We start from the raw sequence: 16,362 nt of genomic DNA, 5'->3' as shown, positions 1-16,362 counted from the left end.
CACGCAGAAGGTTGAAGGTTGAAATAAGGGAGGGAATGTGTTGAAATGTTATTTGGAAAAACGGGGGGGGGGGGGGGGGTGGGGGGGTGTTTTTACACGGTTTGTGGCTCTGGGAGGGATGAGCCTTGAATAATTAGCAGGGTATGGGAGAGGTACGGGTCGCGTCGCGTCACGTATTACGTCAAGCCGCTGCTACCGCCAGCCTGGCCGGACAAGTTTCTTACGCTCTCGCAGAAGCTACCACAGCGGCTTTTCGTGCGGAGGGGGGGTAAGATAACATGACAGCTGAGACTGCTTTTCGTGGAGTGGACGCGCCAAGCTCTGCATGGCAAGACACTGCCGCGTTGACAGTCTAGAGGGGTGGTATCTATTTTTAGTCGTCTTTCGTATGCCTGCCTGCTTACAGTACAGCTCTCGCCAAGATAAACGTGAACACATAGCGCCCAACAAAGTGTAACAGACTTGTTTTTCAGCCGATTTTACTCAAATTTTTGACTTTCTCTGTTCAAATTTTTCACGGTTTCTCAGAAATTGGTCGTATAAACGGAATGCACCCATCAGAGGGGGATCGCATCGGCGGGATTCTACTGTATTAATACATTCGAAAACTTTCGAATATTTGAAAATTTCAAATACCTAATTTGGTTTCGAATGTGAATCGAATCAAATATTTGATTCGGATGAATATTTGCAATTTTGTAAATATTCGCACACCCCTAGTAATCATGCTTTTGATAGTGGTATTTGACTTGAAAACTGTTCTAAGTCTGTGTTTGCTGTTTTCCAAACGGCTTTTTTTTCCCGAGAGACCACAAACATAGGGAATAATTAATGTGCCACTTGATTTATCTGTAGTTTTTTGTTGATTGATTTGGGATTTTCGGATGTCAAGTGCTGTTTTATGATGTTAGATGCGTAGCCATTTGCTAGAAGTTCATTCTGAAGTGATTTTGTTCATCAGCAACTGATTTATTGTCGGAACAAATAACTTCAGCTCGGTTGATTAAAGTGTGAATAATGCCAGATTTGGTACTTTTCAGATGGTTGGAATTGAAATGAATGTATTGGCCTGTATTAGTTGGTTTCCTGTACACTTTCAGGGTGTCTACCGACCGGCAAAAAACGGGAAAAACGGTAATTGTACAGGAATTATACTGCCCGGGAAAAATACGGGGATTGTGCGGGAATTTATCCCGATGTCCGGGAACTTTTGACTTTTCCTCGCCCGTCAACAACATTTATATATTAATATTAAAAAGCGAATATTTTACTGCAACACAATCGTGAATCGTGTGATTATTGCTTCTCTACAATATACTGGTGCTTTATTGCAGAGTGCTGAATGCAGACGATGGGGTCAACCAACACAAGTTGCAGTGTAAGCGTGATAACCACTTGCGTAAGGCGCGTGGACTCGCCCAGTTTTTTTTATTACTGTGGTTGTTCTTTAATGGTCGTTCTCGCTCAAGCTTAAATTTTCATCCAGTTTATTTTTGCGTGTTGTATAGTGTGGTTATTCTTAAAGTTCGTCCGGATGGTAAGTAATAATAATAATAATAATGTATCTTTGTGCGTGTGCAGAAGTTATTTATGATAAATTTTTTATTAAAAAATTGTCTATGTTTCGTGAACATCGGTAGAAAGTAGACAACATACCTGCAAAATATATCGTATTTGCCGGCGTATAATGCAAGAATTTTATGCTGATTTCAGTGGTCACGAATCAAAAATCATATTATATGCCGTGTCGTATTATTTTTGTATACAAGCGACTATTATCACGTGTGTATAAAAAATAAGCGCGTATGACAAAGTTAATTGCGCCGGCCGGCGACAGCTGCAAGCCAGTCTTGCTCTGTGTGAGTATACATCCACCCCTCGAAGTAACGCTGCTCGATTAGCGCCAATTAATTAGGGCTCTTTTTGAAGTAGCGTTCTTTTTCGTTCACAAAAATTTTTAATTTACACGCGCGCATAATGGCAACAGCACTCTTGTATCAAACACAATGCAACATTATAAATCTCGGCACTTGTATAATTTTAATAAAGGAACGAATTAAAAAAATACCTTAGTTTTCATTTTTCCGTAATAGTTATTCAATTTTTTGATGCCTGTTTTCTTATGTATAGGGAAAAGTTTTACAAGCAATAAAATTACGTTAATATATCCGTGGAGCGTGTTTATACAGCCATGTTTATGCTACTACTTCCATCTGGCGAGAAAGGTCAGAAGCTTTCGAGGTCAGTTAATCTCATGCCTGCCAGGTTGCGCTAGTTGAAGTTGACAGCGCATTACGTTTCCAGAAGAAAAAAAAAACTTTTTGACGTGACAACGTCTAATAAATCAATGAACGCTGGCTGCACGCACGTAAAATTGTCCCGTTACACACATTGTTCCTTTACGCTGTGTCCCGTTATGCTCATTGTACGCTTGCAGCGCATCTATTGTTTACTCGACTGTTTATAAAGTGAAATGAAAAGTTTTTATTCTTTTATAATTAAAATTAAAATAATTCAAGTTTATTTATAAAAGTTTGCAATAATTTCATCAATGTTTTGTTATGACGTTGTCACGTTAAACTATCGTCCGTAAACCGACTTTACAGACAACCAATTTTTAAACGGGATAAATGTGGATTATGGTACAGTAAACATACATATTTCAAAGGCGGGAAACCAATTATTTTGTTTAACATGCACTCCTTTATGTTAAAAACGTATTTGATTAGCGCTGTTTTGATTAGTGCTCCATTTTTCTTTGGATGGATTACCGTGTTACTTAGAGGGGCGGGTGTACTGCACTCTGTTGGATAGGAACTTGGTTGAAAAAATTGGCATTTGGCAAGTGGCATATCGCGCGCAAGGTCATGCGAGTCACATGCATCTTTCTACAACAGCGCTGCTGCCACAATTGTTTTGGGTGCGTGTAGTTTATTTCTTTATTTATTTATTTATTTATTTCATCCATTTGACCATACAAACATTTGTACAAATGGTATAGGACACGTCAACAAATATAAGTTAATATACAAACAGTATAAGTTAAATATACCAAAAATACAGACATGGGAAACAAAAATAATAAAAACAAAACTGGTACAGGTATATATACAGCCTCTAAAGATAAAAGTTAAAAATTTGAAAGCTGCCATGTGGCAAAGTTGGCTGCAGTGCAAAGTAACCTAGAATGAGCTAAATTTTATCAACATAAAGGTAGGCCTAACTTTTCTGTGACAAATTTTCTTGAAATCCAAGTTTTTGGTAAAAATATTTTTTGTGGACATTTTTGTACAATTTTTTTTAACATTGCTATTATCCTAATTAGTGATAGTGTAAGCTGTAATTGTACATGAACTTTTTTATTAGTGTACGGGAATGTACGGGAATTGTACAGGAATTCTGTGACCCAACATGGGTAGACACCCTGACTTTAGTGGTGAATTTGTATTTTTCCATGTATGCTAGGACACCTAGGAAAGGAAGTTTCCATTTGGTTTCTGTTTCATATGTGAACTGTATAGATGGCCTGAGAGAATTGAGGAACTGGGCAAACTCTTCTAACTTTTCGGGCCCATGTTGCCAAACAAGGAAAGTGACGTTAACATAACGAAGCCAGATTTTAGGTGAAGTGTTTGTTGTGTTCAGTGCTTATTGCTCAAAACTCTATATGAAAATGTTGGCCATGAAGGGTGAAAGTGAAGAACCCATTGCCATTCCATCGGTTTGCTTGTAGAATTCGTCTTTGGACTGGAAATAAGTTGTATTGGCACAGAGAGTAATGAGTTCCATGAGTAATGGAATGGGTATTTCTGTTCCATCTTTCAAGGTGCTGTCATATTCCAATGTGTTTTTCACAACAGTAAGTGTTTCCCATACAGGCACATTAGTACCGTATTGGTCCGAAAATAGGCCGACCCCTTCTACAGCACACTCAAAATCAGGAAAAAAATAAATTTTAACTAACTAAATGATTATCAGCAGCATATTAACACAGTAACACTTCAACTAAGTTAGTATTTATTGAACTGACAAAATGTGTTATTTATACTTACCAAAATATTTGAGAGTTCATATTTACATAGGCATAGGCCTATTATTAAATAATAGAGCTGTGTTTCTGTTTAGCTTCACATTCTTTTGTAGTGGTGCTAACATTTTATACGGCAATGGCTACATTTTCTAAGTTTATAGAAATTGCGACGTAAAAACATTTACCGTTACGTTTAATTTTGACGTAAAAAAAACCCAAAATGGTTTCATGTAAAACGTGTATGAATCAACCATAAAACAGCCAATATTGCAAATAGGTTTTATTGTTCTTGTTACTGTTGGCATGTACCGGTATTTGTTTATTTGTGTCGCAACTACAAGTTGCCAACACTGGTGCCATTTACCTATTTTGATTTTCCTGTGGTATAGGAGTAAATAAAGCATACTACAATAAATAAACTTACTGCAAAATTGCTGTTTTTACTAATTGTTTACTGTAAATACCACATTTCACAAGTAAATAAAATTACAGCAGCCTGTTAAATACAGTTCAAAAATAACCAGACTGAGCTTTTAAAAGCTGTGTGCTACAAGTGACCACATCTTTGTACTTAACTTAAAATATGATACGTTATTGGTTATTGGGGTTAAGTGTGTTTACTAAATTTCTAAGTTGGAAAAATTACTAATTCCACATAAGTACGGCGTAATTTTAGGTCAATGAATTGTATATCTGATAACATTTTTATGCCATAAGTGATTCTCCTTGAAATGTATGTGTTTAATTATACTATTTTGGCTAGTGCCCCATTATAGGGCGACTCTAGATTTCAAGGTTGACAAAACTGGCAAAAAAGGTCAGCTTATTTTTGGACCAATTCGGTAATAAGGCTTTGAACATCAAAGCTTACGAGTACGTCATTTGGTGCTATTTCTAATGTCTTGGTTATGTAGATGAAGTGACCAGAATCTTTAATGAAGGTAGGTGTTTGGCCAATGAGTGGTTAAAAAAATTTTAGCAGAAATTTGGAAAGTTTCTGGCATGGAGAATTACAAGAGCTGATGATAGGTTGCAAAGACAGGCCTGGTTTGTGGATTTTTGGTAGGCCATAAATGTGAGGTGGCTTACTGCTGTGAGGTGTTAGGGCACACCTGGTTTTGTCTGGTATGTGGCTCTGGCATTTTTTTTAGGGTTTGGTACACTTTGAATTCAATGCTATAAGTTGGATCTTTGTTCGGATGTACATATTTGTCTGAGTTAATCGTGTTGGTAATTTTATCATCATAGTCTGTTCTGTCTAGTATGACTGTGGCCCGGCCCTTGTCAGCGGAAAGGATGACAATGTCAGAATCTGCTTTTAGTGTTTTGGTGGCTTTAAGCTCGTCAAAGGTAAGATTTGGTTTGGGTGATGTAATGGCGATCCAAACAATCCACCGAAACTCCTCCTGTTTGACTGCTGGCAGTTTGAATATGGCACTTTCTACTGAAGAAACTATGTCTAAAACAGGGATTCTGTGAGGAACAATACCTTAATCGAGCCCTTTCTCTAAAACTGTTTTTTCGCATTCTGAAAGAATTCTTCTCGATGTATTTATGACTATTTTTTTAATTTTGGTGTTGGATGTGCATTTTGGTCTGTAGATCCTAACAGTATGGCAAGTTTTTGTTTTTGGTTATCTTTGCATTTCAGTGATTTCTTCGTTACTAGATTCAATACAAATTGGTAAATACTATTAAAATCTTTGGTGCTAAGTAGTGACTGTATTTCAGTTGAAGTTCAGAATTTTCGTTCGAAAGCTGTGTTTTGCGACAATGGTGAAAAGCTATTATTTCATTTAAAAGCTTGAAACTGGCTTTTGCTATGATTTTATAGGCCTGTTTGCTGTTAATAGAACACTCTACAGTTAGTCAATTTAGGATGACACCACTGCTATGACATTTGCAAAGGAAAGTCAAGTTATTAGAGCACTGAGATTGAAGGATCATTTTCTTTTCCAGTTTCCTAATTGAAAAATGTATACCGGGTCCATACCGGGCATTGATACAATTCATGCAATGAGGAATGTTGATTTAATGCAGTTTTTTGGACATATACCATTGCAGTTTTGCACTGTTTGTTATGGAAAAATTAAGACTATCAAAAAAATAAAACTATGAAGATAAAAAATTTACAATAAACAAGACTGAATCAGCTGATGTCGGACAAACAGATTAAACGCTGAAACTAAACAAGTATTATGGACTGCACAACAATGACATTGGACAAAATGTTCAACCTCGAAATATCAGGCATCACAAGAATTCTTTTGAAAGAACCTAGTCATGAAAAATAATCTACCAACACAGACGAACACAGTGGGCTAACAATGACGAGACAGATTGAATGCAGGCACCGCAGCAAACTTATAAACACAGCGATGAAGATAAACAAGTACTATGGACAACACAACGATGATAGCACTGACGAACACAGGTTTCCAGTGACAACAGTTGCGACGTTTCAGGAACTGAGATCTGTTCCCGTCATCAGGCACAGACTGATATTTGACACTGGAAAAAATATGGGTTAATATATGAGAGAGCTCCTTTCCTGAGTTGTTTAGTATATTACAGATTTAAAAAAAAAAAGTTCATAAACAATAGTGAGATATTACCATATTTACCCACAGACCTTCATATTGGTTGCACCCTTAATTTTGGGCAAAATCAAAAATCATTAATTTATTTCATTATATGGTATGCTTGTTTTTGTATGTTGGTCTACTGTGGATGTGCATACCTGTTGAGGTTTCACCTCAGGTAGAGCTTGCCTACTTTGGTTATGGTGAGAGGGAGTGTCCAGGTACTTGAAGTGACTTTTTTTTTCTCTCTTTATTCTTTTTCTTCTTTATCTTCTATGTGTGTCCACCAGTAAAGCCCTAGGCTGTTTGTGTCAGGGCATGTTACAAACTAAAATAAATAAAAATAATAATCTAGAATATCTGACGAAGGGCTTTGATTGTACTTCTCACGGAATATTTCTTTTAGATTTTGAAGATAAAATGTCTCTTTTGACAACTTGTAAAGCTTTTGTGAAGCAGAAATGCCAGAAAGCATCAGCTTTATGAGGGGACAAACTTCAATTCAGATCAAAGTAAATATGAAGTTTTTTTTAGGTCTTTGAACAAGTTGTTCAGTCTCAAATACATCTTGCTCAATGATACCAAAAGTATTCTGCCAACAGTTAAAAGCATTTCCGGGTTAGGTGAACTGTAATTTCAAAGGTTGTGAATCACTGAGGGAAGTAGTACATGAAGCAGCAAAGAATGGTGTGAATGTGATGTCCTGAAAATACTAGTGGCTATTGGACTGAGCATCTCCAGTTTTCAGCAGCAGCTCAGAAAGCCATTTGGAGTTCCATCAATAACGCTTACTGTGAACGCTTATTGAGTCTTTACAACCAAGTGGTCACAGACAAGCATCAAAACTTTAAAAGAAGCAAATGTTTAAAGCTGTACGATGCTTTCATTCAAACTGCATTTGTATTTTCTGTTATAGAACACTTCACGATTGCTAAATTATGTTAGAATTTTATCGGAACTGTTTTTATAGTTATGTTATATTGTTTAGTATTTTTAAAGCAACAGAATTGAGCATTTCTTAACAATAACACAGGTCTGCAAAAAAAAAAAATTTGAAAAGTTTTTTTGTTAAATGGTTAATATTTGTTTTAATTGTCTTAAAAGTAATAAAAAAAACTGTATTCATATGATATATACCACGTCACAGTTATAAGATTTAGATGATATAGTATTTAAAAATTTAAATACGAAAAAGAACAAAACAAAAATTTAATAAAATGAATGAGAATCATTTTAGAATATTTTATAAAGTTTTATTGAGTATAGCTATTAAAATAAAACATTAAGTTATTAAGTTATGCATGAAGAAAACAATTAATAATAACGTTTTCTTTTTTAAAAAAGCTGCGTTTTGTTGGTTTTCATTTATGATTTTTTATTTCATCTCTGTGTTTCATCCAGCAATAGTCTGCCATCATATTAACGTCCCAACGGCCTTGATATCTTCTTTCCATCTCTTTTATGTCCTGATGAAACCGTTCACCTTGTCTTCACTGTAGTCGCCTAGATTTTTTGGGAAACAATCAATGTGAGACTTCAAAAAATGAACATTTTCAGACTCATATTACAGCCTAAATTTTTATAAGCGTTTAACATTTCCTGGACAGTATTTTTATACGCAGGATCTTTTGTGTTGCCTAGAAACTTAGATACAACATTTTTAAAGCCATGCCAGGCATTTCGTTCCAAGGTTTGTCATCACTTTTTCAAATACTGTATCCCTAATCAGTTTCCTAATATCAGGTCCCGTAAATATTCCCTCTTTCAACTTCGCATCAGATAAGCTAGGGAAACATGAACAAAGAAACTTGAAAGTATTTCCATCTTGCGGTAATGCCTTTACGAACTTTTTGATCAAACCAAGTTTGATGTGAAGTGGTGGAAGCAATATTTTTTTGGGATCCATCAAGCTCGGATTGATGACATTTTTCACTCCAACTTTCAATTCCATTCTAATTTTCCAATCAGTTTTTTCCAATGTAATTTTTTTTTGCTCAACTGTCCCATTCACAAATATAACAGGGGAATTTAGTGTAGCCTTGCTGTTGACCAAGAAGCATGCATATGATTTTTAAGTCACTGCAAACTAACCATTTGTGTTCTGTATATTTTATTTTCTCGAAAACATTTTTCAAGTTTTCGTAAGTTTCTTTAAGATAATCTGAATGAGCTATAGTTATCGATGCAAATTTATTGCCAATATGTAAAAGGACAGTCTTTAAGCTTCTTTTTGAAGATTCTATAAAGAGTCGCCATTCCTGTGTATTGTATTCAGTATTGAATTTTTGTATTAAACTGCCAATATCATGGCAAAATACTAAATTATTCTCTTTCTTAAAATACTCCACAAATTCTTGTTCTCTGCTTCGATACCATTAAAATGTAGTTGCAGCATCTAATAAATTGTTTTCTTTTAGTCGAGAACCGAGAAGTTCTGCAAGATCCCGTACCAAATCATTCAGTTCTTGCTGTTTTAAAGGTCGAGGGTCATTTGTAGGGTGAAAAATTTCACCACTGCTTTGCAGATGATCACTTTGTTCTGAGTTTTGTGATAAAGGAGTTTCGAAGCTGTTAGTGTTGGTAGGAACTGGTATGGGTAATACGGGTCCATGTGGAACTGGCTTTGTTACAGACGAAACATCAGGATACACAATTTTGGCGTGGTTTTTATAATTATATCCTGTTACATTGATCAAACAAAAATAACTATCATCTGTATGTTTTTTTTTGTTCCTGCCACATCATAGGAATACTGAATGACAATGATTTTGATTTACCATAAGTCCACTGTCTCAACACTTCAACACATAGCCGGCATACTGTATGCAGAACCCACTGTTTCTCTTGGTAAAATAACCTCATTCCGAAGTAAGCATAATAATAATTTTTTACAAGGTCTGTTATTTTTAATATTTGCTTAACTATTGTATATTGTCTGCAAATATAGCAAAATACATTTGGATTGTTTTTGCAACTCCGAGGAGCCATAGTTACAGATTTAATAAAAACATTTTTTTTTTACCACTATGGTTAGTCATAGACTACATAAAACTTTTTTTCTATATATATACTTTTTCTTACAGGGGAAAGGCAGGTTAGTAACAATAGACTATAGGATGGTCGGTCATAAGAGTATAGAATAAAAATATAGATCATGGAATCAATTTTGTAAAAAAAAAAAAAACCCAACTTGCCTCTCTAATGAACTATTATATGTTTATCTATATGCAAAAAGAATGTGACGTGATACGTTAAAACAAAGTTTATATTTGCTATATACAGACCAACATCTACATAACTTCAAAAGTCGAATCTGAAAAAAAATTCAGAGGATAATTACACTAATTTTTGAGAAAAATACATCTGCTTTTTCAGGTCTCTTAGCATTACACAGTAAATTCTGTACATTTTTTTTTAGGGAACATCCAAGTGACACTCAAGCATTGGACAGTCATGTTTGTTGTTTCATATGAACTATTTAATATTAAATGTATGCAATAAATTGAAAAGTTGATACATCAAATAAAAAACTACACTTGCTGCTACCTTTTAGCGAGATTCTAGATGCTTCCCTTCGTTAACACTTGTGTCACACTGAAGCATAAATATTTTTTTAGGCTAATTGATTAATGGTGGGATATGTATAATTTTCTTCCATACATTATCATTATGGCATAGTTATAGTTGCTTAGCTGTAAAATTAATGTGGCAACTTCTAGTAATAATACATTTATTAGGCAAAACACTTACCGTAACTGCAGCAAGTGTTTTCACAATACACAATTTAAAGATGTACTGAGGTTGGTTCGCTAGGTAGGCAAAGCCATTAATATTCATAAAATACTTTCGAGGAAGAATTCAGGAAACATTTACCTATGTAACAGTGCCCACTGTTCACAATTTACATTCATAATATTATTTATTTTTAGTCAGCCACTTTAGTTTGCAGCTCAAGATGTGGTGCAATGTATTGAATAAAAATTGTTTTGGTTTTTATCTGTCTGTTCAAACTGTTTTTAATGTTGTATTGTTGCAAGCCTGTTTTTATTGGAATTTCTTTCAGACTGCCATATTGCTTCTCAGAATCGATGACATTGTTTCTGGTTCGAAAAAGAAGGATCGTGATGGGGAGACAAAGTCAGCAGCTCCAACCGAAGAATCGGTGAAGGAATAATCTAACTTAATCTATTGTGCTAGAAAAAGTGCCGCAACTGTGCTTTGGCTGAACTTCACAAGGACTTAATTAAAAAATTTTATTAATGCACATTAATCTTGATATATTCCTAATTAAAATATCTTTTTCAGGTGAATGCATTTAATTAGAAAGATACCAAACCCCAAAAGGGGATAACAGTTGATCTGCATCTTAACAATAACATGCCCACCTAAAAATTTTTGTTATTGTAAGCTGTTAATATTTTTTTTCTAATTATAGAATGCTGTTGTTGTATTGCTAACTACGGATCTAATGACTGCATACGTTGTGTTCATAATGTAGAAACTATGTTGCCTTGTAATAATATTGTATACATTCATATAATAAATAATACTGATTTATATGATGCTAGCATGTATTTCCTTACAATGTTTTATTTTAATTGCAAATTATGTGTTTTGTTAGGAAATTATATTCACAAATAAATATTTTTCTTGACAAACAACCCATACACAAATTTAATTTAAGGTTTATAAAAAGTTTTTCTTTTCTAAAATTATCAATTATTCACATTCAGAATAACAATGTTATAAGTAAAAATTGAACTATAGATATTTAAACAGTGTTTGTTACATGTTAAAATATCCTGAAAAAAGTACATCCTGCTATTTACGTGTCAAAACATTAGAAATCAACTCCACTTTGGAATGAAAGGCCAATAGTAAGCAATAAATGACAAACAATATGAAAAAATTCTTTCTTGTTTCCTTTTTTCTACAACAGCATTAGATATGATTGTTTGGCACAATGTAACAAAACAAAAAGTGATAAGTTTTGTACTTGTGTCTTCAAATATCTATTAAAAATTTCTGACAGCCTTAATTTTTGTTTATAAAAAAGGACTCTCATACATTTTCAATCTAGTTAATGCAACTTTTTTTTTACATGTGTGATGCAATATTTGATAATATCTAATTATTTTCATTTATTAAATGGGAGTAATCTTTGTTCATCAGAAAAGTGGAAGAAAATGGAAAAATAATACTAAAGTTAACCTTTCTGTTGGTTGTGTTTTTTTATTTCGATAATTTTATAGTTTAAAAGCAGTTTTTTGATACATTTAATGAATGGTTATAAAAAATTAATAATTTTTTTCAATCGATAAAACATTACAAATTCTAATAGGTACCGTGTTTTATTGCATAATCGTCAAACATTTTATACAAAAAATCAAGTTTGAAAAGTAGAGGTGTGACGTTTATGCGGGGAAAAATTTTTTTCTTGGTTAAAGTTATTCATAAAAACAAAACCCATTCATGGAAAGTATGTTTATTTTTTTAAAAAAATGGGTGCGTGTACTTAGGTATGCGCGTGAGAAGTTATACGTCTTTGGCATCATTAAAAAATAGTTTTAATTGCATGCAAAAATAGTGCGTGGAGTCCCTCCGCGTGGAAGAAGTGAAACTTCGTAATGTGGAAATGAAAATAGGAAGGGGTAGAAATTGATTTTTAGTGAAATCATATTGTATCAAATCAAACTAAAAAAGGAAATAAATTTGTAACGATTCATAGATTGATTTTCAGAGAGAGAGAGAGAGACAGACAGACAGACAGACAGACAGACAGACAGACAGACAGACAGACAGACAGACAGACACCTATTGAATGTCTATAAAACTAACTTTTTTATGAGAGCAGATTTTCATGAAATAAATCATGAAATCATTCAATGATAAAAGCTGTTTATTTAATTAAGCGGACGGGTTTGCCCCAAAGAGAAAATTGACGCGGCGAGACCTCGTGGACATAGAGAAATGACACACACTCACTATTTGTGTGTCTATGAAACATAATTTTTTTCTGCAATTTAAATTGTAATATACAAAAAGGGTATTTAAAATTGAAACAAATATGGCAACACTACAAACTGTCAGGATCTCTATTGTTTTCTTACTCTCAACTTAGTTCCTTACTCTCGCTCTGTCTCTTTCTATTCCCCCTCCCCAGGAGCGTTAAACGTTTAATGCAACCTTGTTGGAAGTCGCATTAGAAGTATAACTTCAAAAAGTGGAGTATAAAATAGCACGCCAAACAATTTATATTAATAACAAGTAATGCAACAAAAACCTTTCTTCAACTTTAAATAGAAAAAACAATATCTATGACTTGAATGCGAGCCACTTGAATCTGTGACGTAAACAAACGCGTAACTATCGTTGTAGAACACACCACGAAAGAGTGTGGGCTATTAAAAATATAGTTAACTCACCACCTGACAGAGAGCGCACGTTGCATGAATCGGCGAGATATCAATATTCGACTGTATGCGTGCTCTATACGGGAAGCAATATAACCAAACATGAATGATGCCAACTAGCGCTGGCTACATTTTTATAAGCTGTACACCAAAGCGATGCAGACGAACAGATAAAGGTTATAACGTTTAAAAAAGTCTTTAAAAGAAAATTTACACATCAGACAACTTTGTATTTCCGTTAATTTAATAAGTGGTAATGTCCGAATAAATATTAGATTTCTACTTTAAAGTACATCGTTTTGTACGGAAAAGATACCTACACAAAGCGCTCGGAGTCTAATAGCGGGACCAAAAACATCATGCAACGTTTACGCGAGTGTTTTTTAATCGAAATTTTGACGCCCTAAAATATGGGTGTGACGATTATGCGATAAAACAGGGTAAGATGAATTATAGGGTTTGTTAGTTTAGTTCAGCTGTATTAATGATACATTTGGGAAAGTATTCAAAAAGCTTGGAAATAAACAGGGGTACAAAAATGTTACCTAAGTCACGTTCACGTTTAAACATTTTTATTTATGTCTAAATAATGACAATCACAAAATTACTGTTGTCACAATAGTAGAAGCAGGCAGCAATCCTACTCATACTGTACAAAGGTTTAATGACAGCAAACTGGAAATAATAAATTAAAAATTATTTAACCTTGAAGTAAAATATTGAACAATCTATATAATTTGGTTTATCTATAAACTTGTTTCAGCTGTCTGTTAGACGACTATTTAAAATAGTCTTGAACAAACAGTGTCATTTTTTGCCGGTACTAGTCTCTTACTTTTTTCATGGTTACCAGTGACTGTCACTAGCGCCATAGCCATCTTGAAGCAGCGAGTCTGTCACTCGCTCAGCTACCAATCTCTCTTCAGTACACCTATCCCTCACTTAGCACGACTAATTTGTTCCTAAAAATGCTCGTGTTATTCTAAATCGCGTATTCTGAAGAATTAGTTTCCATAAATAGCAAGGCTAATTTATTTAATGTGTTCCAAAATTGTGTAGGAAAATATACTTTACGTAATATAAATGCGTTGAATAACGAAACTATAAAAAATATATCACACCATTTATCTTGATATGCCTCCCATCACATTTTGTATGACAAATATGACACCGCGTAACAGGAGATACGTGGTTATGTACTTTATAGTCAGTCGGCTGGCTGACTTGCACGCCCGGGCATGACCAACTCTCGTCGTGTACATTTCCAAGCCATCCTTTACTGACAGTGAAACCGATATTACTGTCCGGATAATTACATTTTAATTTTTCAAAAGTTAAAGTTTTTTCGCGTATCACCACCTGGTTCAGGGCAATTATTATTTTTTTCATTGCAACATTCATTTAACAACATTTACATACATTTAACAACATGAATCATCTCTTCATTTCTGTTCTGGTATCTAATGTCAAATATATTCCCACTAGTACAACCAACAGCATCAGACTTATAAAAACTTTTGGTAAGAGTCCTTATTTCGTACGATTATGCGCACAGTTGACTTGCTTAAAACTAAAGTGCGACCAACTTAAGTGTGGCCTTCATAACAATCTGCCCACTGTAATACTTCTAGTTTTGTCTCAAATACTTGAACACGATGCATTATGACATGAGTAATCAACCATGCACAGTTACCGGCAGCGGAATGGGCAGACGTTGCTTTTGTTTAAGTGAATTCCCTGTCACTGGCTAGACTTGAGTTCACGGCCTGGTCTGAGGCCAGGCGAAACGGTACAGCACGGCGGCATACGCGTGGACGTAAAAACATTTGGTCCTTCAAACTCCATAGCTGCAATTTAACTTGCCATAGCTGATGTTTGTACAACAGCCGATAGCGTAGACAGACCTGCGTGCGCATCTCTTCCCCCCTTGTTAGGCTAACTGTATCCCACGGCACATTTATTGTTTACAGAAGTTGAAACAGACTTCGTGGAGTCATGCTCAACTTTTGTTTTTGCCTGCCTAGAAATGTTATGTATGGATGTTCATTAATGCAGCACTGCAGTGGTCCCCAACATTTGGATTAAAACATATTTACTTTTCTGTGGATTGTAAATAAAACAATTATTGAACATTCATATGCTTCTACAAATACTATTTTTTTTAATTGAATTGAATTTTGAATAGAAAATGACAATACCACGAACATAGAGTATTTCTTGAATCAAACTTTAACAAAGTGAATTTTATTTTTTCCTATTTAACACAGAAGTCCAAGAAACATTTATCCAAAATACAGTAAAATGGAACTATAACCAAAAGGTGTAAAATGTAGGAAAATTATTAATAAAAAAACCTGGCACACAGTAAAATTTTAAGTCTGAAAATAGTTGTATTTGTATAATATAGTATTGTTAACATATGCATAATAGAATAGAGTATTGTTTATAATTTTAAATCATAATCACCAATTTGTTTCATGTATCAATAAAGCACAAAGGCAGATCAAAAATGATGGTCAGGGAGGGCCAAAATAAATTTTCTAATACATTTTTAGTACATTGTATTTGGGGTTCAAAAAATCCTTTTATCTATAGCACTGCAGTAAAATAATGCTTCAGTAATTTTGGTGAACTATGATAAGAACTAGGAAAAAATCTGAACAATTTTTAAAGCTTTAAAGCTTTTTAAAGCCGCCATGGCCCCTCCCTCTTGATCCGCCACAGAAAAAGGATTTCAGCCTCATAATTTTTACTTTATTTTTTAACTTCTTTTTATTTGTGAATGAGTCTGTGTGTGTACACACACACACACGTATATAATATATATATATATAGAGAGAGAGAGAAGGGGGGGGGGGAAATCACACAATTTGAAATGTTGAATCGCATATAAAATTATTCATGAATATTGAATATTTTTCAAGTACTCGCAGACCCCTAGAATATTACACTCGCCATGATTTACTAGAAGACTTGTAATCGTTTGAGTTCACCCACAAGCAAGTGAAAATACCCGCAATTGTCCAGCTGTTAGATTTTCTAAAACATTGCAAGTCCATGCATTTGGACCACAGTGCTGGAAAACGTTCTTGTTTTTTGAATGTGGTCTGTGAGAAACATTAAAACTATTTTTTTCTCCCCACAGTTACAGTACAGTGCCCATCAAAAATTTAGGACCTTTACGAAATTCATACAAAATGTAATGCAATCTTTTTGTAAAATATTTTACAATTTTTTAACATCAAAACATGTTTCTACTCATTTAAATTATTGAGATTGGTTTATTAGTTTACAAAATATGAAAGTTTTCAGGTTTTGGAAAAGTTGAAATTTAGTG

The 16,362-nt window shown here is 34.2% G+C and overlaps 1 protein-coding gene across 1 annotated transcript in view; it reads left to right on the top strand.

Moving 5' to 3' along the window:
- The window catches only part of LOC134546293 (T-complex protein 1 subunit gamma), a 91,285-nt gene extending 80,111 nt beyond the window's left edge, over positions 1–11,174 (top strand). The window contains exon 11 of the mRNA XM_063389012.1: positions 10,676–11,174. Within this exon, the coding sequence (XP_063245082.1) occupies positions 10,676–10,786 (111 nt within the window). The 3' untranslated portion in view covers positions 10,787–11,174. The remainder of the gene's footprint in view (positions 1–10,675) is intronic.
- Positions 11,175–16,362: the final 5,188 nt, after the last annotated feature.

Source organism: Bacillus rossius, chromosome 1, assembly GCF_032445375.1.
Source record: "Bacillus rossius redtenbacheri isolate Brsri chromosome 1, Brsri_v3, whole genome shotgun sequence".
Classification (NCBI taxonomy): domain Eukaryota; kingdom Metazoa; phylum Arthropoda; class Insecta; order Phasmatodea; family Bacillidae; genus Bacillus; species Bacillus rossius.
Note: the sequence above shows the minus strand (reverse complement) of the source record. Positions and strands in the feature narration are given on the sequence as shown.